Here is a 23,290-nt window from a genome sequence, read left to right on the forward strand (position 1 = left end):
ACTTGAAACCTTACAGGGTGTTTTTATATCTGTTATCATAGCTGACATAGATATGCGACTGAAAGTGCTTTATTAAATCGCTATTATGGTTTGTGCTGCCGCTAAGTAATATGCCTATTTGGGTTTTTTCATGTTGCTAAATAAAAAGAGTTAAAGGAAATATTGTCCCTAACAAGAGGCTACCAGGGAGAATGAATAACACAAAAATTCAAACATTAAAGAACACATTTCCATCTCAGATGGATTCCGGAGGATTTGTATCCTTTATGCTTTTTTCACACCGTCAGATATGATAAAAAGCCATCTTCTTGTTCACTCTTGCTTCCAACTTCCTGCTATTGTTTCACCACTTCTACCTTCTGAAAGATTTACTTTCAACTTCCGGCACCCTGCTTATGTCACAGGACAGTGCAGCCCATCGTTTATCTGTTTCTGTGTTTTTTTAACCATAACTGGCCTTTTAGTTCTGCTCAGTCTCTGACACCGCCACTGTCAATCGGGTGTGTACGGACATGTTTTGACAGGAGATCGCGCAGAGTTGGTGCCAGGACTTTAGTCAAGCACACATTTTTCTACCTTTTGCAGCCCCCACCTGTGGCAATCGAACCACGTTTGAAGCGTATTTTCAGAAGGCTTTGCTTGTTTAGCGACGCTGTCATTGCTCTTCCCAGTTTTTGTTAGCCCCAGGGTCTTCACGGTTCCCTTAATGGGACACGACAAGGAGGCACAAATCTGAAAGTACTTCTTGAGCTTGCACCAGCTCTTCCAATGTCGGGATCTCAGGTCAGGGTCTCTCTGTACTCTGTATATCAGCAGCACAACGCTTTTACAGCTGGACAGCATCACGTAGCGATGTGTGCGCGTACAGCCGATCAAATGTCACCATTTGTTTGACTGTCTGCTGGAGCCCTTTTTTTGCAGCCAAAAAGATACATTTTTGCGGTCATCGTGCTAGTCAGCTGATTTTGCGATTATTTTGCGCATTGCAAAAACCTGGAGGGTCTGAACAATAGCAATTCCTGCCCCAGAATGGGGTACTACCTAAGTTAGTGAGAACAAAGAAGCCTAATACTTGAGTAATGACAATTAGAGCTAATGAAGTGATTGCCTTAGTATGAATTACCTGACACTAAAATCCTGTCAAGTTTACCCTCTTTCTCTCTTCCTACCTCTCACACTTTCTCCTCTGCACCCCTCGCTTTCTTTTTTTCTTTAAGCTCTGTTCCCTTTCCCTCCCTTTCACCAACTATTTCCATCCATTTGCATCTCACTCAGCCTACCTCAGCTCTTCATCTATCCTCGCAGCAGTTCTCCAGTGTCCTCAGAAAATACTCTGTCTTCAGATATTCATGCTTTTTCCTAGAAAGTCAACCAGTGATGATCCGTTTCTTTTTCCAGGTGCTCTCTGAGCCATGGCGACTCTCCACCAGTCAGACCCCCCAGTTGCAGCTCAAAATGTTTGATATCACGAAGTTTCCAGATCATGTGTCCGCTGGGGGTGGATTCGGACCGGTAAGAGGGTTTCTTTAAAGAGGGGAGGTGCTATTCTCTACATTTATTTTTTCATTTCATGCTCTCTCACGCCGCTCTCTCTTCTCTATCTGCTTCCTTGCTCACTCACCTTTCCTTTTACCTTTTTCCTGCCAAAATGGTATCTAAAGCCTTTCTTTAACCCTCTTTATTTTTCTCTATGCTATCTATTTTCTCTTGTTCTGCTGCCAGTGGCACTCTAAATTCTGTGTGGAGTCTCATAATTGTCTATCTCAAGCTTCTGTTACTTGTTGTTTTTCTGGTTCCATGCTCACTCTCCCTTTGCTGATGCGATTTATATTTGTCTTTTACCAATTAAATTTTCTCTTCTCTTTCTGCCCATCAGTGCTTCCTCTCCTCTGTTATCTCTAATTTTTCTGTAGCCCCCGATTCATCACTACTTTCCTTCTCTCTCCGACACTTTCTATTATCTTTCACTCCCTTGTGTTATGTTTTCTTTCACCTCATTGTGGGATATGATGCCCAAAACTCACCACTGCAATGTAAGATAGACGTATTCTCTCTAAATTAATTGTTACATTTATACTGGAAAGACAAAGTGTACTGAGGGACTGAAGATTACATTTATTTATGCCAGCCATTGCCAAATCCAATGTGGAATGGTCCGCGCACACCAATTCATATATACATTTTTTGTAAATAGTTGTGTTTGTAGCATGTGTGGCAAAGACTCCACCTTAGATTGTGTTTGTTTCACCACTGGGTTTGAACGTTTCAACCACTGCTCTGAGATTGATGAGTTCTTCGTAGGTTTTTCAGGTCTAATTTTCTACTCATCCAGACAAATGCCTGGGGAATAATCACTGCCCAAGGTTCCCCTGATGGGTTTACCTCTCCTCTTCCACCAGACCTTAACCGCTTTGCCTCAACTCTCAGATAGCCCACACCCTAACCCCTGTCTCGGTCGTGTCTTCTTTAATCTCTGTGGAGACTAGCTCGGAGGATGAAGACTGTAAGTGGGTGATGAAATAGACGTCCTTCCAATTTTGTCCAACATGCAACTCTAAATATCTGTGGATAGACCAGCATGGTGTCTGCAATCTCTGCCTCTCCTCTGACCATAATGAATCATCCTTTGTGTTCTGCCTCTCCTTTCAGTGTAAAACGTCTGTAAGGTACCAAAGGGAAAGACTTTGGGCACACTTGAAAATGCAGGGACTGTCATCTTTCAAGAATAGGGCTATATCCCACATTCGAGCACTCACCACTACCTCTCCTCCACCACCACAGCCATAGTCGCCATCCCTCCACTTCCACCAGAATCTCCTGCGAGGTAAATCCATTACTTTTTTGAGCGGGGTAGCCCATATTGCGAGGGAGCTTCTTATGACCAACCTGCTGAGACAGGAGATGGGTGTAACTCTTTGGGACGCCTACAACAATGACCCTGCAGACAATCCTGACCTGGAGACTTTCCCAGCCAAACCATCGCCGCTGAATGATACCACTGTGTATTATGCCATCATTCAGTGTGAAGACCGCCACCTCAGGCTCAACATGCATGCCCTACAGGATGAGGATGACTTTCTGGTGGTGGTGGCCCTGTCTAAAACAGAACTTATAATCCAATTCTGCTAATGCCAAGTAATTCTGTGACAACTTTAAAAGTTCCGATTGGGGCTGAGGTGGTGAAGGCATTGGTCAAAAAGAAATTCAATGCTTCTCCAAATGACTCCATTTACATCAAAGGCCAGGTTCTCCAAAACCCTCTAATGGTCCACTAGGCAAGGACACAGGCCTCAGGTCTCCGCCCAGGCAACTGGAGATGACCTTCCAGATAAGGAAAGTAAGCACCTCCATGCTGCAGAAAAACATATAGCAGTTGGTGCAATCACCCAGTGGGGATTTGCCAATTTGGTTGGTTTGTTGTTGGTATATGACATATATCACTGGGACGAGATGGAGGCCCTAGTTCAGTACCTTCTCTGAGAGGAATGAGGAACTGGTTGCAAGGGAAAAGATAATTTCCAACCCAAATATCCACTGGCCATTGGATGCTGCAGATACTTTCTCGCAGTGTAAATACCAGCATTCTGCTCTGCTGTCATGCATGGCTTTGAGTCTCGGGGCTCAAACCGGAGATCCATCAACACCCCCTTAACATCCCATTTGATATGGAATATCTGTTGTTTTTCTAAGTGGATGAGATGTCATAAAACATCAAGAAGGACATCAACATTGTAAAGTCAGTGGGCGCCCTGCAATCTGCTGCACCGAGGGCTATTTTTGCGAACAGCCATTCTGGGCAGGTCAAGACAACAGCTTTCAACCAGGTCAACAAAAGGCCTTTCACCAGCCCAAGACGGGCATAAGATACTCTAGGAGAGGGTACAAGGGCAACAGCTATAAGGGCTGTGGTAAAGGTGGCTGTTGCAATGGAGCCTCTGTTCCCAAACACTGACTCACTTATGGTTCACTGATTAAACAACACCTGTTATAGGGAGATTAAGGGATTTCCACTCTTGCTGACAGGAAATTACCACAGATCAGGGGTGGGCAGTGGTTCAGCAGGGCTGATGCTTAGAATTCCACTCCACACCACCTAACATAGCTCCAGAGTAACACACCCTCAGCCAAGAACACATTGCTCTCCTATAAAAAGAGGTCAGAGCGCTCCTTCAGTAGGCCACAATACAGCTGGAAACCTCACACAATTAAAGAAAAGGCATCTATTTACTGTACTTCCTAATGTTAATGAAAAAAGGCTCCCTCCAGTCCACTTAGACCTGAGGCTGCAAAGTCAGTATATCTTGTCGGAGAGCTTTCATATGACTACTCTGTAGGACGTCCTCCCACTGCTCCATCAGGGAGACTTCATGACGGTGTTAAATCTCTACGATTCCTACTTCCACATCCTTAACCACTTCACCTATCGCCATTATCCTTGTCTTGTAGTAAGAGGACAGCACAATCAATCCACAGTATTACACTTCAGGGCAGTATGGTTCTAAGGGTCATTACCAATTATCTGGTAGTGTCAGAGACGCAGGGATTCAAGGGTCAGCCCTCGGCTGAATCAGCTCATTTTTGGAAAACCGCTCTCAGTCGGTTTGAATTGCTCAGTTCACTGCTCCCAAGATGAGTACCTCCTGCAGAGTCCCGCAGGGCTCATCGCTTTCCCCCCACCTTTTCAATCCCGATCTTGTTCCTCTAATCCGAGCCTTGAAAGAAAGGAAAGTTTGCACCTTTAACTACGCTGATGACTTCCAACTAATCTTCCCCATCAGGAACTCCCTCGACTCGGCCCACAATTTTCAGACCACCATGCTGTTCATCAGCGAGTGGATGAACAGTAACCACTTAAAACTTAATCTAGATAAAACTGAGCTAGTACTAATTGGTGTCACTCATAACCCATTGTGCCCCCACTTTTGACCAATAGAATGGGGCCAATCTCCTTCTCCCTCAGCCAAAAGTCTCGGAGTAACAATCAGTTGTGATCTCACCATGAAGTCCCAATTAGGGTCAGTGATATCAACCTGCTTCTTCCAACTGAGGAAAATAAGAAAGCTCAGAAGATTTCTCAAGCAGGAAGCTCTGATCCAGGTGGTCCTAGCCATGGTGATGTCCCAGATTGACTATGCCAATTCCCTCTACTTTGGCATCCCACTGTACCTAGCCAAATGACTACAACTTGTACAGAATCAGGCAGCAAGACTGATTTTTCAGCAACCTAGGCAACAACATGTTACCCCCCTCATGAGGAAGCTACACTGGCTCCCTATCTCACAGCGCTGCGCCTTCAAGGTATGCTTCCTTATCTTCAAGTCACTCAACGTAGGGAGCCCCAAATTTATGGACAGCCTTATCCAAAAGCACACACCTATGCGCAACCTGCGCTCTGCTCACAAACACCTTCTGTCCACTCCCTCTTTTAAACTGAAGCGTCTAGGTGGCGCCAGGTTCGCCGTCCTAGCTCCTAGATACTGGAATTCTCTCCCTGTCGAAATCCGCTCCTGCACTGAATCCTGAGCTTTAGGAAGCATCTTAAAACCTGGCTGTTCAGACAAGCCTACAAGTAAACCCCATGGGTCTTGGCTTCTTTCTATGCAGCGCCATGCAACCAATCTGGTATACGTGTGCTGTATAAAAAAATGTAACATTAAAATTTTAACATAACATCAACACAAAGCAGACAACCACGTCTTTCCATTTCTCAATCACTGGCTGATCAAGAGCAGCAGCAAATAACAATGCCTAGCACACATTCAGACAGATATAACCCTATTCCCAGCTTAGGGTTCAGTGAAAACACAATGAAGTCCCACTCCTATTCCCAACAGATCCAGCCCTTCCTGGGCTCAATGATACATGTTGTCACAGGTAAAGCATACCGAACCAGCAGAAAAGGTTTCAACAGCTGCTGCCGCTTTTTCAGTCCACTCGTCCCTTGACTGTAAGAACAGTATGGAAGCTCTTGAGTATGATGGCATCTTGCAAAGCAGTTGTGCCTTCCGCCAGTTTACACACACACCCAATGGAATAGTGCCTCATGAAACAATGGTCTTAAGCGTTCGGTTAAAAAGAAAATCTAGTTTTTATAAAGGCCAGCACTCTGCACTCTCTGCAATGGTGGAACTGCACCAACTGTTGCTCAGCAGGTCATTCTTAGAACCTCTTCCACTGGCAACATTACCACTGATACATCGCTTATTGGGTGTAGGGTGCATCTCATGACTGTGCAAGGCACCACAACTCTCCTTCACCAGGGATGACACATCAACTACCTGGTGCTGCTAGACGTTTGCATAACCCTAAAAGCCTTCTACTCGTTTGTCTGCAACAAGTTTGTCTTGGTCAACATGACAGCTATGTACTACTCACAGAACAAGAGGATACCCACTCTCCCAAGCTTTCCACACTAGCACAAAGGACCTTGCAATGGGCAATCTGTCACAAGAACCAGCTCCTATTGGAACACGTTCAGGGTGGACAACAACTTTGTGGATCTGTTAAACAGGATGCAAAAACAACTCGAAGAGAACTTCACCCATAAGTCCACCCCTATGTACTTTCAGCAGTGGGAAACCCCAGCTGTCAATCTCTTCGCCACATCATAATGCAAAATACCCACGCTTCACCTCAAGGTACTCAAAACGCAAATTCGGTGAGAAATGCACGATGGATGAACTAGTCAAGGATATTTGCTTCTGCTTTTCAACCTCCCACACTTATCTCCTACGTGGTGAGGAAGTTGAGGCAGGTGTCTGTGACCCACATGCTTGTGGTCCTAACTTCGGTCAGGCACAACTTGTGCTTAATTCTCCTGGAGATGTCCATCACCACCCAGAAGAAGCTACCGGTCAGGATGTGCCTCCGCATACAACATCAGTGCCAAATCAGGCACACAGATTGTATGCAGCTCAGCCTAGCAATCTGGCACCAGAGGTCTTAGAGTTTGACTACCTCAGCCTTTATGACAATACTGCGTAAGGGATGGAAGCACACCACATATGCATGCTATGCAGCAGATTATAAGAGATTTGTCCACTATTGCATCTCCCAAGCAGTTGGACCCCTCCTAGGTCAATATTCAATGCATCATCTGTTTATTTCTGAAGGCAGGTCTTGCATATACCTCTATACACCTCCTCTTAGCCACTGTAGCAGTTTAGATGCGGAACAGGGAGCACTCATCCCTCCTAGGGATTCTGATGGTCAAGGGGTTCATCGAGTGACTCAAAAGAGTCATACCCCCAGGAACACCTACGGCCCCAGTTTGGAACCTCAACATGGGTCTTACAAGTCTTGTGGCCTTCCATGAGACTTACAGTTCCTTTCCTGCCAGTTGGTTTTCCTCATAGCTATAATTGATCAGGTGCATCAGCAAGTTACAACCCTCACCATTCATGCAGGTCCACAAGTATAGAGCAGTGCGTAGAACCAATCCAAAGTTCTTACCTAAGGTAGTCTCATCTTTCTACATTAACCAAACTATGAGCTAGCTGCCTGTAATCTTTCCACAACCTGAATTTGTAGCAGAGAGAGCGGTACACACCTTAGACATTAAGTGGGTACTCATGTATTATACTGACAGAACTAAGGGTCTGATTTAGAGTTTGGTGGACAAATGTGACAGATATCCCATCCATTTTATTACAAGTGCATTAGAATGTATTCTTTCAAACTCTAAATCAGGCCTCAAGGCTTTCTATATGACCAATCAGCTCTTTAAGGCTTTAAGGCTTTTTCTAATCCCTACCCAGGCCATTCGCGTTCTAAGTAGGCATTGCACAATCGATTGTCAAATGCATACAAACCTGCCATTCCACAGCTAAACATCTACTCCTGGGGCAGAGTCTACATGTTAAAAGGAAGCCACCATGGCTTTCCTGGGTAATATACAAAAACAAAAGTTGATGGACAGAATGCAGAACAATGTCATACATTCACCCAGTACAGAGATCTGGGCCTAAATCCATCGTTTTTTTGCTCACCAGGCCATTCCAGTTTGAACCCAGCCATATGCAAATCAGTCTTGACCCTGTGCCTCATGGTAACAGTCCAGCCCGAACTGCCAAGCCAGGTTCTCCCTGGACTGGAAACAAGCATCCTAGGACCTGGGTAATATCCCATTAGCTCATATATGGAACGTGTCTACCTGGTCTATGACACATACATTTAGAAGGCATTACTTTATGGATCTACTAGCTGGTCAACAGGCTATGGTTGGCCAGACTGTATTAAGGATGTGATTTCGAACATCTGCATCATTTGCCCACTAGCCACTGCCAAAAGAGAACTACTTTATAGTTGATGTAAAGCATGTGTATCTACATCCACACATGCTACAAACGGAAAATATAACACCCTGTAAGCATCTGGTCATAGCATGTAGTGCTGTAGATTGACATGCTGGATGTTGGTAGTGATAGCACATTTTATTCATAACACATTATTTCACCAGCTTACATGCACATAGCACATCATATTAGTCTTACTGTACACTCCACTTTCCCCTTTTTTCCCACTTGACTGGAAAACAATGTGGGGTGCAGACAATGCACATTGAGGACCAAGGGAGGATTCACCCAACTTCTCGTGACTCTAAGCTTCTTTGAAGAAAAACAATGTATAATGTCTTAGCCCAACGCTGGATGGCAGAAGTATGCAAAGCATTTGAATCTACAGCACTGTACCTTACTCGTAAATGCTTACAGGATAAGTAACATTTTCTTTATGTAGTATGGAGCTAGCCACTTGGGCACTGGAGCACTTACAAGCAACAGAGTAACACAAAAAAGTAACATTGAAGCATAGTGGAAAGTGGGCTACAGAACACTTGCATAATTAAAGTGATCACTGAAAAATAGCCTTGGGTTTCTGTGTTGAAGTGAGCACACTAGGGAAAGACAGAAATGATGGAGTAGGCAATTGCATCACAGATGAAGGACTAATGGATTTGCAACCTGAAGTTGAGCTCAAAGAGGCACGTTTGAATTTCTTTTCTGAAGAACAGCAACTCAGCATTCTCTGTAATATATTCACATAGACGATTCCAAATACTTGAAGGTAGACTGAAGAATGCCTGTTTGGGGGTTTAATTTTTAATTATTTGGGATTTTCATAAGTTATCAGGATTTGCTTCTTTGATTTCCTTAACCTCCTCAGTTAAGTAATTTCTTATGTATGTGGGTAAGCCTTCATACAGAATCTTAAGGGTCACACACGCTACTTTAAACATGATTCTAGCTTCAAAAGTTTAGCTCCAGCAAATAAAATGCATTTGAAGTAGACAAGAATGCATTTGGAAAGTCCTGCTAATAGTTTATTGTAATTATCTAGATGTCAGATTACTAGACCTTGTAATGCATGACTAATTCGTTGGGAGGGAGGAGCGCTTCAGTTTCCATAGGAAGTATGTAAAGATGCATTTTTTGGGAATGAAGATTCAGTGATGAAGTGTAGTAATTTGGTGGAGGGGAACCCTGGAAAATCATTGGAGCAGAGGAGGAAGACTTCTGTTTTAACTGGGCTGAATTAGAGATAAAAGGAGCTCATCCAGTTTATTACTTTTTCTTTGAAAGTTCTTATACTTGATATAGAACATCTTTAGTAGACCATTTATGGAACATAGAGCCTTGACCTAAGTAAGGGTGGATTTCAACCAATCCAGATCTTTGCTTTCTCCACTGCATGAAAGAATGCATAGTGCTGTAATTAACTGTGTTGAATAAAGCTGACAGGTTAAGAAATACAAGTAGTAAAAAGTGTATTTGGTCCAAAATGCAGAAACTGTTGTTGAGAATTTGTCCATTTATGAGCTGTATTTGGGATGAAATCCAGCTCGGTGGATATTTAGATGTGGATGGAAATGTGATCAAATCTTCCCAAAGCAAGAGTAGTTCTGGCTAAAGACAGCTGCACAGGTGGTAGTTCCACAAGGTAATAGTTGTCTGCACTCACCCTCTAATGGTCAAACTACTCCAAAACCATAAATAAATAAAAACCAGAAAAAACACACAAAAAGAAGTGCCTCAAGAATCCAACAGTTGTATTGTCGAGTTTGTTCTCTTTGTTTCTTCTCTCCTCCTTCGTGTAGAAGGTCAGTGACGGTGGCGGCGTGTCATATATATCCAGTCTGAGTTTACAGAACTCAATGGGATGTGGATATTAAGCTGTGATATTTATATATGGTCACCTGGTATTTCCCTACAACAATAAAGGAGCAGTACTAGTGTTCCAAGAATGTAATGGATAACTGATACATTTTACACTTAGACTTCGATGTGACATTGCTGTAAAGAAATACATTAACCCTGATGAAGTCTGCTTGAAGGACGAAACGCATTTGCGGGGCTGTTTCTTTGATGTATTGAAGAATAATAAAGAGAATTGTTTTGCAAGGTCATACCACGGCTCCCATGTTATTCTGATATTTGAGAAGAGTACATTGATATTGACACCATTGAAATATGTCGACTTCCTGAAAGGAGGAGTGAAGAAACAAAGAGAACACACTCTACAATACAGCATTTGGATTCTTGAGACACTCCCTTTTGTTTGTTTTTTCTGGAAATGTGATGAAGACATTTGGCTGTATCTCTTTCTCAATGGTTTACCCAAGGAAGGGAAGTTTAGAAATTGTTCTTAGGTTCTGGAATTTTTTACAGTCTACCACTAGAGGTGTGATTTACCACAAATGAAGTGAGGAGGGCAACATGCACTCTTCTAGCGCAGATTAGATCATTCTTATGAACTCCACAAAGATAATGTTCTGGACACAGTTATTTAATGTTGGATTGTCAACATATAATGAGGGACTGGTGAAGTATTCGATTTGAAGTATGAATTGTACATCTTACTTTCGGGATGCTTACTATTTAAGAGTGATTCCTTTCAAGTTACTATTTAAGATTGATTATTTTCAAGATACTAAGTGGAGGAAAAGTATGAGAATTTGCTTGAGCTTTTTGTGAATGCTTTATGTCTTGTTGAAGAGGAAACTGGTAATGTTGTTGATGAGCTTGGGATTTTAGATTGTTAGATGGGCTTGACCCAGTGACTAAGTATAATAGAAAATGTGGGTGGTATGCCATATCATTAATCTGATCTCTGAAAAAGTTTTTCACAGAGTTAGGTTTTTAGGTCCTGCCTAGGCAGCGCTTGCGCTGTCTCTTCGAGACATGCTGTATTCAGGATATGGGCATAAAGCTCCACCCACTTTCTGCCCATCTTTTTAATTGGCTCCTGTCCCTCTCCTTTGTAAATGCTGGCTTTTCATTGGTCAATAGGCTTAGTAGTCCCTCCTTAATACTGCCTTGTCTCTTCTTGTAACCTCCCAATACGGACATCCCGTTACATGTGTTGTTACTCCCTAGGTTTTAATTACAGCCTCAAGACACTATTTTCTTAAAAGGTTTCAGGCAGGACACACACTTGGTTCTAAGCTAGGCTGGCAGTGGTTATTACTAGAACATCTCACATTTATATGAGACATTCTATGAATTTCCCTTCATCAATTCCACACAGAGTACAGCCTAATCCAAAATTAATGTAATAATTATTTTGTCACATTTCAAAGCTACTAATTGTATGTATGGACATAGCTATTTGAATGTACTCCTAGTACTGTCTTGCATGCAATGCATTATTGGTAGGGTGGATTTATCATATCTTTTGCAGGGTGCAGTACCATATGTGCCCAAAAGAGGTCCCCTTTTGGCCACATGTGGTACTGAACCCTGCAACATGACTAGGTAAAAAATACTGCCATTTATAATGCCCATAACTCTTACTTTGTAGACATGCAGTGCTGGTGCCTTGCTCACTAGTGACCTCTAGGAGTAGTTTGTGGTACTGCACCGAGACATGCAGTGCTGGTGCCTTGCTCACTAGGGACCTCTAGGAGCAGCTTGCTTTACTACACCAAGACAGGCAGTGTTGGTGCCTTGCTCACTAGGAACCTCTAGGAGCAGTTTCCGGGACTGCACCTAGACTTGCAGTGCTGGTGCCTTGCTCACTAGGGACCTCTAGGATCAGTTTACGGTACTGCACCCAGACATGCAGAACTGGTGCCTTGCTCACTAGGGACCTCTAGGAGCAGCTTGCAGTACTGCACCTAGACATGCAGTGCTGGTGCTTTGCTCGCTAGGGATCTCTAGGAGCAGCTTGCGGTACTGCACTGAGACATACAATGCTGGTTCCTGGCTCACTAGGTAAACATTTGCACTGCACTAGGTCTCACATTACTGAAACCAAAACAACAAAACTCAAGCAGAATAATGTTAGACCAGTCTTTCTTGCTGCTGCCTTGTATAACAAAGTTACCTTGTATTGGCCCCTTCAGGAAGAAATAGAAATTACTCTTTCACTCATCTATTCCTTTCTTTGAATGGCACTTACTTTGTGGCCGCGAAGGTGTTTTTTCAGTGTTTATATGTTTACACCGGTGATGGCTATTTTCCTTTCTGTGGGGTTTTATCAGTTATTATAGGGTTAAACCTAAAACCAGATAGCCTAATTATACCTTCGGGTATAATGAGGATGTGGAAAGCTGATCTATGTGATCAGTATAAAAAGTGGAATCCAGTGATGTACTCTGCCCTGGGAGTCAAGCAAGAGAGGAATTCATAACAACATTAATGGTCATCTACAAAGATATTTCTCCCGCCACTGGGCGTTTCGATACAGCCCATAGTTACTAGCATATACCCCCTTTAGGGAAGAGGTTGAATTTCTGAATTCCATTATCAGGTCGTATTGATATATTTTGGGCTTGCACTTCCCAGTATCGCCAAGTGTTTGTCATCTAAACCATGTGTGTGCATGCATATGTTGATGTGTGTGTACTCTGTGCATTCAAATTGTTGCTGCTCAATCTCTGATGAATTTCATGCATGTCAATGTATCTTCCTAATGATAAGACCATGAAATGACCATGTGATTGCAGGATGGTGTGCTTTAAAAGTCAAATAATTATGTTATCTCATTACTATGTGATTACGAGGTGATGAAATCACGTCATGAAATGTTCATTTAACCACGAGTTCATGACACAGCCATGTGATCGAGTCGGCTGATACATTTATACCAGAGTCAGGTTCATGCTGGGATCGAGATGTGAAGTTGGCATTGATGCAAGGGCCCGTTTAAATAGGTAGGCTCTGGAGAGACGTAAAATAATCATAACAGTCCTATGATCACAGAGTCCTGTTATGACTGGGACATGTGGCCATTGCGTTCTGGTAGAATCACACAAAGGTTTCTTGACAGAGTCATATCATAACAGGATCATTTATTGCAGTTGGTCCTGATACTTGTGCACGATCTTTTCTGTTTATTTTCCACAGGTTGCTGATGATGGTTATGGAGTCTCCTATAATATTGTTGGTGAAAACCTCGTCACCTTCCACATATCCAGCAAGTTTTCCAGCCCAGAAACGGTGTGTATTTCTTCTGGTTTGCAAAGTGTGCCTGGAAATGATAATACTGCGTCAATGCTGTCAGACATGTTTTATTCAGGAGATGCTACATTATGTTGTCATATTCAGATGATATAGTCTGCTGGGTGTGCTCAGTTTTATGCCTCAATGCATCTTCTGCCGAGCCTGGTATATTTGAACCTCTATCCATTTTAGTACTAAATGCTGCAATCAAGGCCTCCTTCATAATTAGCATGCACTTCAACATTCTTTCAAAGTCTGCTACTTCCCCGTCCTTTGTTTTAAGGGGTCTTCAAATGATAGCAGCAGAGCACATGTAAAGATGGGGTGCACCACAGTCGCCCATGAACCATGCTAATAGTCCAAATCATGGTCGCAGAATGAAGTGGTTAGTCATCAGAAATAATTGTTGGTGGAAGATGCAGAGCAGATGCTAAATAAGACAGGATGAGAGGTAAGTGAAGCTTCAAACAATGGCAGTGTAGGAACTGAAGCATAACTGGGCAAAACATTAGAATGCAGGTTACCTTCTTATTGACCCACTGGACAGCACATGAGTGGCACCCTTATGGACCCAATGGGTAATACAACAACATTCTGGACCTCACGCTTATAGACATTGGAAGGACTACATTAGTCAACATACATACAGACACATCATGCGAAACAATGGCTGACACACTTTATGACACAATATGTGATTCATTGAAACTCTTGAGTAAACCCAGTGGGAGACACAAAGTCACATTTTGGAGAAATGTTGGTAAACCTTGCTCTAGTTTGGATCTCTGCCTTTCCATTTTGTACAGGCCTCCGATAAGAAAGAAGCAAATGTGGTGAGGCCAGGGGTTCTTTTTAGTGCAGCCACATTTCAAACAGTGAACAGCACCTCAAAGCCCACCTTTTTATCACATCTTATACAAGTGTTGAATGGTTTCAACAGGGAAAAATCTTACTTCTAATCAATACATTGACTAAAGAAAATGTATTCCTTCTTAAATTGCCTTCTTCTACTACATGGATAAAAAGTCACCTGTGACCTTCCATGAATCCTGGTCTTTCCTGTGACTCACTGTTTAGTAGATGTAGGATCTGTGTCTTTGCTCTCTTGCTTAGGGAGCAGCAAAGTTGAGGTTTATTTCTTCAGTTGCTTAGGTATGTACTCACTTTCGTGTACTGATATCTTCAGCATATTCGGTACACAGCATTCTCATATCATGTGAAGGTACATCTGTGGAAGCATACAAAGAGGTAATTACAATTACAGTTTTCAGTTAGCCTGGTTACAAAACAAGATCCTGTGGAGCAAGCAATCCCAAATCTATAGCAGTACTAAGGTGCAAGGTTGAGAAGGTTAGGGATAAGATAAGAATGGGGGTGGAAATGCATAGACAGTGTTTAGAGTTTGACCAGTGGCTTTCCACATACACCATAGTCTACATACCAGGTAATCAAAACCATCATTAAAAATCCATGCATGTCCATATGGTGAGGTGGCTTGGTTGGGCCTTGGACTACAAGGGCGTATCTACCACAGGTTCTGCCACTCACTGATTTGATAATGGATAAGCTGATGGTCAGATAAATGGAGTATCTGGTAGGTTCGTAATATGGAGCTAAGTTATTTTTTTTAAGAGACAGTTTCTTTTTTCCCCAATAGGCCCTGTGAAGTAGGTAAAGGACTTGTATCTTTACCTGTGATTTAAATGTAAAAGAAAGGATAGATTTTAGCAAGGTTGTATGTCTATATTGAATTACATAAACTTTTAACCCAAACACTAACTTTAAATAAATTACATTAATGTAAGTGATTTATTATTATAGGATTCCATTGAAATAATTTAAGGTAAATTAAATTAACGTATAAAGTAGTAAATTAATTCTTACCCTACCTATAAATTAAACTAATTAGAATTAAAATAATTTAAAACCTTATTTTAACCATAATGCTAACCCTATCCATATAATTTAATTTAAAAAATATATATATTATTGTATTCAGTTTATTCATTAATAACCCAAACTATAAATACTACTAATTTATTTTCAATTAAAAATAATAATAAAACTGATTAGTCACATTATTCTAACCATAAAGATAACCTCTCAGCTAATTGCTGTAAAACACATATTAAGCCTAAATTAAACAAACTATACAATATTTGATTTAGTTAATATCTATTAATTTGCTTAACAATAATACTAAATACATCTTAACTTAAAAGTCGTTGTTCTGATGCCTTGGGTGAAGTGAAGGTGTAACACATTAAATGCACAGAGTACAGGTGTCGCTGAAGTAATTGCACAAAGTAAATGTCAGACAAAATTAATTGGTGAAGTAAATGCTGAATACCAAACAAAAGGAATAGAAGCCGCCCTGACAAGCCAGGACTTGGGACTCCCCTACCTGTTTAGATTCCAGAATCTTGGGTACAGCAGAGAGCGCGTGGGAACAGCTATATCATAATATAAAGATGCGAATCATGAATTACAACCAGAGGCATGAATAAAAAACTAGATATGTTATATTATGTTATGTGGATTTGTGTAGCTTGACCTATCACCAGAAGGGTATCCAGGCCCTGGATCAGGTGTGAAGGTCCTCTGCTGGGAGGTAGTTGAGTTAGTTGAAGAGCCACGTCTTCCGCCTCTTGCTGGATTTACGAAGTGAGGAGGAGTCCCTGATGTGTGGAGGCAGGTCCCTAGGACAAACAGATGTTCCACAGTCTTGACCCTGTAGGACCAGTTCAGATAAGGATTTTTTTATACTGCAAGTTCCCTAAGTGTGGAATGCGACCGCTTGGACTTGATGCACATAATAACGTCTTGCAAGGGCTGCCTATACCTGAAAATGGATAGACTTACAGGGAAGTAATGCGCACCTAAAGACAACATGTAAGAGGATTCTCACCCATCTGCCTTCATGCTCGTACAAAGGAAAAGCCAGCCGGAAACACCTGCACAACATTCTAGACCTGCTTTCCCATCTACACCTTAGGATACAATCCAGAACCCACAAGGAACTGGGCCTAAGGAGAATGGGGGAGAGTGGCCAAGCAAGTCACCCAGCTTCTCCATGGTTTCCTGTCAGTGCCAGAAGACCTGGAGAATAACGTTTTATAGCATTATAGGAGCTCTCTCTTGATGAGATGGTTTCTAGAGTCTACGTGAACAGTACTGCACCAGGCCAGAGCCAGTGTGCCACTCAGGATATCTTCCTGCACAGTGCTGCCCATCTGAACTGATTGTCCGGCTACTAGAGGTTGCTCCAGAGGATGGGCTGCAAATCATATTGTTGCTAATATTCCTTGGACAAAAAGGATAACTTTAAGGACATCTATGCAGTGAGCAGTGTCGGGTCATGTGCAATGTCCTCTACGATAATCAGTCTGTGACAGAGCTGAATATCTTTCAAACAAAGGATCAAATGATTGTTTCACCATTTTTATTTTAAATGAGGAAATATCATTTTTAGCATAGTAGCATTTTCAAATTACCTAAGTCAGCACGCACTTGCAAAGCATTCCGGTGGATGCTAAATTGTACAGTATTGAGCACATTCCGCCGTGCCCAAGAATCCAGGTGCTCCATAAATTCTGCTCTTTATGTTCCGTCAAGTAAATCATTTCGGTGGAAATACCAAAAAATGAAAAGAGGGAGAGGTAACGCAGGAAAGCTTAGACCCAGTCCTCTGTCTCAGGATCAGTAAATGGGTAGATTTTAAAATAAGTTAAATGGGGCCTTCTGCTCTGGGCAGGACAGACTGACCGTTTTTCGCACATGTGCGCTGGAAAGTAGGGCATATCTGGTTGACTTTTAGAAAGGGATCCAAGCACTGCTGATTCACTCTCCTTGTGAGGTTTTCAGCAGATATGGTAATGCAGGGCTTAGTCTAAACCTTTTACCTAAAATGGCATCAACCTTCCACATTAATAGAGGTAATGCTCTCTGCCTTTTTCTCTGAGCCTAAAATGAACGTGGTAATACAGCTTCATGCCAAGGATTTGCAGAGTTATGTTTTGATTAGTCGATATTGCTTAACATCTTATCTTTATTATTGGATCCTAGACAGTTCAGTGGACTCCTTCCGCTGTGGTATGCTGGTGGATCCACACTTTTTTTGCTACTTAGGCTTGCTACAAATACATTCCCCTTTGAGTTTGTTAGCTTTGTGGGTGCTTTTGTCCTGCATGATCTTTTCAAAGGTTTCATGTGTGTCCCTTTATCAGTGTGCATTGCCCACTAGCAGTTAGCGTTTCTTAAAGACGAGGTATGTTGTAGCCCTTGACCAGAACATCATCTTTCACTGTCAAAAACATTTTCAAGCTCCACTATCGATGCAATGTTTTATAAGGCACACTTCATAAAGACAAAACAAATGTCTTGATGTCTTCATTTTTAAATACATTACCTCATGGTCTGTCTTTGCTCTTCCTCCTTAAGCAGTTATAAATGTGATAAAGTGAAGGCAGCAAAGGTACAGGACATATTACCAGGCCATTCGTTTACCTGGAAGGGCAACCATTTAATATAAAGCCTTATGTTACCCTTTCCAGACAACAATGTATAATGACACATTAATATTGCTTTAGAAATCTCAAGAAGTAACCAGTGTCATACGACATGTAGAAAAGTGAGGGCTTCAAAATATACACGTTTCGGCCTTCCTTACAGTTTTTCAATTATTGTGTCTCCAGCATTAGGATTTCCTCACTGTATATACAGACCGGTATGGCAAAAAACCTATATATTCGGACATTTGCACTGGAGTGTGCTTCTGGTAATAATCCATCCATGCTCTACAAATAAAAGAAGCTAAAAGGAAATGGCTCATTGCTCAGATCCAATTGACCTTTGGCCTATTTCAATGTAATCATTTCATTGCTAAGGTATTGAAAAAGGTGCTAACCCCAGACTCCTTTGGAAGACACACCTTAGTGGGGACACTCATGCATCACTAGAGAGTTATTGAACCCACCTTCGTTGACCTTCAGGAGGAGCTCAAGCCCATCCATGATGGAAGATTTTCAAAGAGGCCTCTGTGCCCTTTGACAACGTTGCCTTGTTTACCCACTACGGGGTCTTGTTTATTGTTTGGCAGTCATGTGCAAGCTCTACTGGGACTTTTTGAGGTGTTATGCACAAATTGATGGCGGTATGCATAGGGAAATGATTGCATGGGGGTGTTGTATATGTATGTAAGCTGCTTAGATTACTACAATGGTTATATTAGCATCCCATGAAAGAGAGGGTGGTTGTGTGCATATTGGAGTGGGATGTATTTCGGTCTTATGTTTGCTGACATTACTTGCCCTGGCCAAAATTGACTACACTGAAGATTTGTGAGACTGGTTTGGTTGCATTAAGTATGGGATGGCTTCTGCTAAGGTCTTGCAGGGCTTTGATGGTTGGGTACACACAAGAATGGGTTTTATGATTTTGTGCAGTGTTCTGAAGAGGTGCACTGAAATGTTAAATTTTAGCCCAACAGTATTTGCTCAAAAAAATAGCTAAATAAAAGTTCATATTATATCCATTTTTTTCCACCTATAACAGGACTCCTTCCGGTTCGGCAATAACATCCACCAGGCCATGCTGGACCTTGCACAGCTCTTCGATGTTCCCTTGATTAAGCCACCAAATTAGCTCTCTTGGGGTACTATCCAAAGGGGAAACCCCTGACACGGTGACTCTGTATCATCCAGAGATGGCACTTACCATTCATCAATTCAGAATTCTGACGTCATTTGCACTCAACCTCGGATTTTTATGGAGATCAATCGTACATTTACTGAATGAGAACTTGTCCTTATGATTGGGTGTCTCCTGGAGAAGAGCCTCCGAGACAACCCTTACTGTATCTCATGAGACACACGTAAATCACTGACCATAGTAGGCCATTTGCTGTTTTGGAACAGTGTTTGTGTCTAAGAAGTTGGTCATTTATGATAATGGGAAAACGCCATGATTGTGCTATCAGTGGATTAAACCCCGCCATGGAATGCTGTGTAGTCAAAGTATACAGAGACAATTCACAAGGTCAGCTGAATGGGATTCAGTGGGTGGGGGTAGATTCTGCTGATGAATTTTGGAAGTATTGGCGATATGATACTTTTTCTTCTCAGAAGAGCCTTCAAGCCCATCACTAGAGGACCATCATCTAACAAATGTGACAAATAAAAGAAGTACACTTGCGAAAACTAGATTTCTCTGTCAAACAAGTGGAAAACTGGTGCCTGGCTGTCACTGAGATCCCTATATCCTCTAATGAGCTCCATGATCAGTAAATACATTGATTATTTTTGTAATTAGGGACAAAATCAAGTAATCATCCATCCACAAAGCATTTCAATATTTGTTTGGTTCACTGTCTTGTTCTCCTTTTATGTGTGTTGGTATATTAGTTAAAGTGTTCCATTGATTCATTGATCAGGTGAAACCTGCAGTGTCTCCTGGAGTGTAAACCCTCCTCTAGTGGATACCCATCATTTTCTGAAAATTGTCACAATAATTTGCTTCCCATGCAAGTCCATCTGAGGTGTTTGCTCCTTAGTCCAACATGTGCTAGTGTCTTTTTGGGAATATGAGACCACAAACTCTTTACACATAAGAAGTCAAGCAGCCTCCTGGGGACAGTGACTGGTGGTAAGCTGGGACCAGTGACTTACAGGTGGAACACTTTCTTTACCTATTGCAAGCTGCCAACCAGCCCACTCCCCTTAAATCCATGTGTACTATTATCGATGAAAGCTAGAGGGATGTCTACTGGGATACTGGCCAATTAGTTGGTACTTCATATATCTGGTTGTTTTTATAGAGAAAATGATGTTGGCTCTGCCACTCACCTCTGCAGCTCATTTCACTGCATTAACGTTTTTGAAAACTAAGTGGTATGTATTCTTGTTATACTTATAGGAAATCTAAATAAATTCTGTGATTTATAGTGGACCCCTTAATCTCAGATTTTGTGCCTTGTGGGTTGCAGTGTGAAGTCACCTGAGCATTGCCATGGTCTCTCTTAGCAGGGAAGTGCTACATGACTCGTCATCAAGTTCACTGTCTCCAAAATTATCAGTTCACTGGTTCACAAGGGGTCTCTCATGGCTAGAGTTTAATGTCTTGAATGAGACGAAGCAAAATAATGAAGGTGCTGATGTCACCTATGAAGCAGTGATAGAACAAGTAACCAGAATTAGTTTGATTTATAAAGAATTGTCACAGAGTCAATTAAGCTATTTTCACATCCACAATTTGGGATGCTGAGATGCAGTAGCGGAAGGAGCTCATGTGCGATTGGGAAGTCACAGTATGGTACACAGAATAAGTGCAGCTGTAGAATGTGAAAAGTGTTTTTTTGGCAAATCTGAGAATGTGATGACCACATCCTAGCCTTATTGCCATATATAAAGAAATATCGGCTCTGCCACTTTGATTGATCACACTCATAATATCACAACCCACTAACAATCTTTTGCCCTCCAGCCCACTCCACGACCTTACATTTTTTAACAGACATAGCCATTGCACATATTGGTATTTTTCACCAGTAACTACTCCTTTCCACTGCCTAGCCCAAATGCCACTGTGAGTCTACACTAAAATGTTGATCATGGTCTAAGGTGCCTAGCCAAATATGAAACATAACACATCTAAAGCATTCATGAGGACCAATAGCATGTGCAGTCCCACAAGAAACTCCACATCTGCTTTCTTTCTTTGCTGTAGGATTGTTAACCTGTTGGATAGACAGACCTCATTCTCTCCGTGACAGATCATATATTACTAATACGCAAATATGTGTTTTTAGCATGTGTTGATGTAGATTTACATGCTCAGCATACACTTGGACATTTGCAACTTGTTATTCCGCAAAGTTTTTCAAGTCACAAAGTACAGTGACTCCTCCCTTAGCTGGCAATTCACCTGGACATCAACTTCATGTTAGATTGTTTGTTTCCTCCATCAGTTTCAGATGTGTACCAATGTGGCTCTATACGCGTTGCTCATTTTGCTTTCCTTCGTTCATTCTCTCGTTGTTCCTCGACTTCTATAACACCAGAAATATTTCGAAAGTGATGACACCGCTGTTTCTTTGACTGTGGTAGACCAATTTCTTTGCCGCCTCCCCACCAGGGCCTCAGGTCCTCTTTGGTGTTTGTGCTCCTCACATCATAAATTTTGTTGACCACAATGCACTCCCCTGGACCAAGCACTATCGGTCTGCAAACTCTGGCTCTCCGCCGAGCAGGACAACACCGCGTGTGAGGCTTATCTCAATTTTCAATCCAAGAAGACAATTCAGTGCCAACATTAGCGGGGTTGATCCATCGAAGTTACAGAGGCAGGAGTTGAAAGATCCCCCCCCCCATATCTTTGGGAAGTAGGACATCGATACTGAAGAGGAAGAAGCACTCCAGTCCTTAAGCAGTTATGCCAGCCCAAATGTCACCGAACCCAGAGAAAACCTTCTTCTCTAACCCCATCGAGGGCCTGCAGGGCCCAAGTCCATTGAAGTAGATGAAGTTGTTGACCGTGAGTACTTCTTCTTCAAAACAGCTTGAGCCAAAGGCGAGCATGGCCGTCGATAAGGGCCAGGTTTAAAGTCCCGCGAGACTGATAGTTGGACGTCCACTGCATTCTGTCCACAGTCGGCACTGATGACAGACTTCAAAGTTGACATTGCTCCCTTCTTTGCGCACTAACCCATATCAGCCGAAGATTCTCCACAGGTCTCAGGGCCAATGCCAAAACCACCTTTGGCACCGAAAACTGCTTCAACACTGATACCAGCAACAGCATTAAAACAGGCTTTGACGTCCAAACATAAGTCGACTCTGAAAGCCCACTCAGTGCCTAAGGGACCTTTGTCAATGGCCTCCAACGACTCAGAGCAATCGATTCTTCTGCACTTCCAGTTGGACACTAGACTAAAACGCACCCACAAACAGACAGAATCACCACCAAGACTCCCTTAAAACCCACAGACACCTTGCCTCAAAAGAGACCGCTCGCATTTGAGGAGGCGATCACTTTGGAGCCTCCACTACCTCCAAAGCTGAAAAGTACAAGGCCAAGGGGCACTATCCCAGTTCTTTGTTCACCAACACTACCTCCACTTCCTTCACCCCCACCACCAACTCCTCCTCCACACCCCTTTCCTCTTCCACATTCTCCAGAATGGTCACTTCATTCTTCGTATGAGGAAAGCAGCTTAACCTACCCTGTAGACCCCTATGACACACCTTATGACACCATGCTTATGGATGACCCATAGAATGACTATAACGTCTAAAGCCCAGTCTACACAGACCCTGACCTCTATCTAGCCAGGACATCCCTTCCAGATGGTACAACCTCCTATCACAAAGTTTTTCAGAGGGCAGCCACCTACCATAATGTGGACATGCATGTCCACCAAGAAGATGACAACTTGTTGATCCAGACTCTGTCCAAAACCCAGCACACAGTCCAGTTTCTAGCCATATTCACAAGCGTGCTGAAGACATCTGCGGACACTTTCAAGAAACCAATAAAGGCTAGAGTGGTCACCCTTTTTGTTGAAAAAAAGTGCAAACCCTCCTCTAATGACCCACCTTTTATCTATGGACAGGCACAACCTGACTCCCTAGTCTCACACTGTGCACAAGCCTAAAAACACCAAGGCCACATGAGACTTTCCCCTCTGATAAGGAGAGCAAAAAGATAGATGCAGTAGGAAAGAAAGTGGCAGTGCATGTGACTACCCACTAGAGGATCACTAATTCTGTCAGCTTGCTCTTTAGGTACAATAGGGTGCACTCTGATGAAATGCAGCATCTCCTCAGGCATATCCCAAAGGAATACAGGCAGAAGGG

At 42.4% G+C, this 23,290-nt stretch overlaps 1 protein-coding gene across 2 annotated transcripts in view; it reads left to right on the forward strand.

Annotated features, from left to right (window-relative positions):
* Positions 1-20,384, forward strand: part of CPT1B (carnitine palmitoyltransferase 1B) — a 194,398-nt gene extending 174,014 nt beyond the window's left edge. For both annotated transcript variants that reach the window (XM_085653785.1, XM_085653784.1), the window contains exons 17-19: positions 1,399-1,512; positions 13,344-13,436; positions 18,993-20,384. In XM_085653785.1, coding sequence (XP_085509911.1) covers positions 1,399-1,512; positions 13,344-13,436; positions 18,993-19,082 — 297 coding nt within the window. In that variant the 3' untranslated portion in view covers positions 19,083-20,384. The remainder of the gene's footprint in view (positions 1-1,398; positions 1,513-13,343; positions 13,437-18,992) is intronic.
* The last annotated feature ends 2,906 nt before the right edge of the window (positions 20,385-23,290 follow it).

This window comes from Triturus cristatus, chromosome 4_1 (genome assembly GCF_964204655.1).
Source record: "Triturus cristatus chromosome 4_1, aTriCri1.1, whole genome shotgun sequence".
In the NCBI taxonomy this organism is placed as follows: Eukaryota; Metazoa; Chordata; class Amphibia; order Caudata; family Salamandridae; genus Triturus; species Triturus cristatus.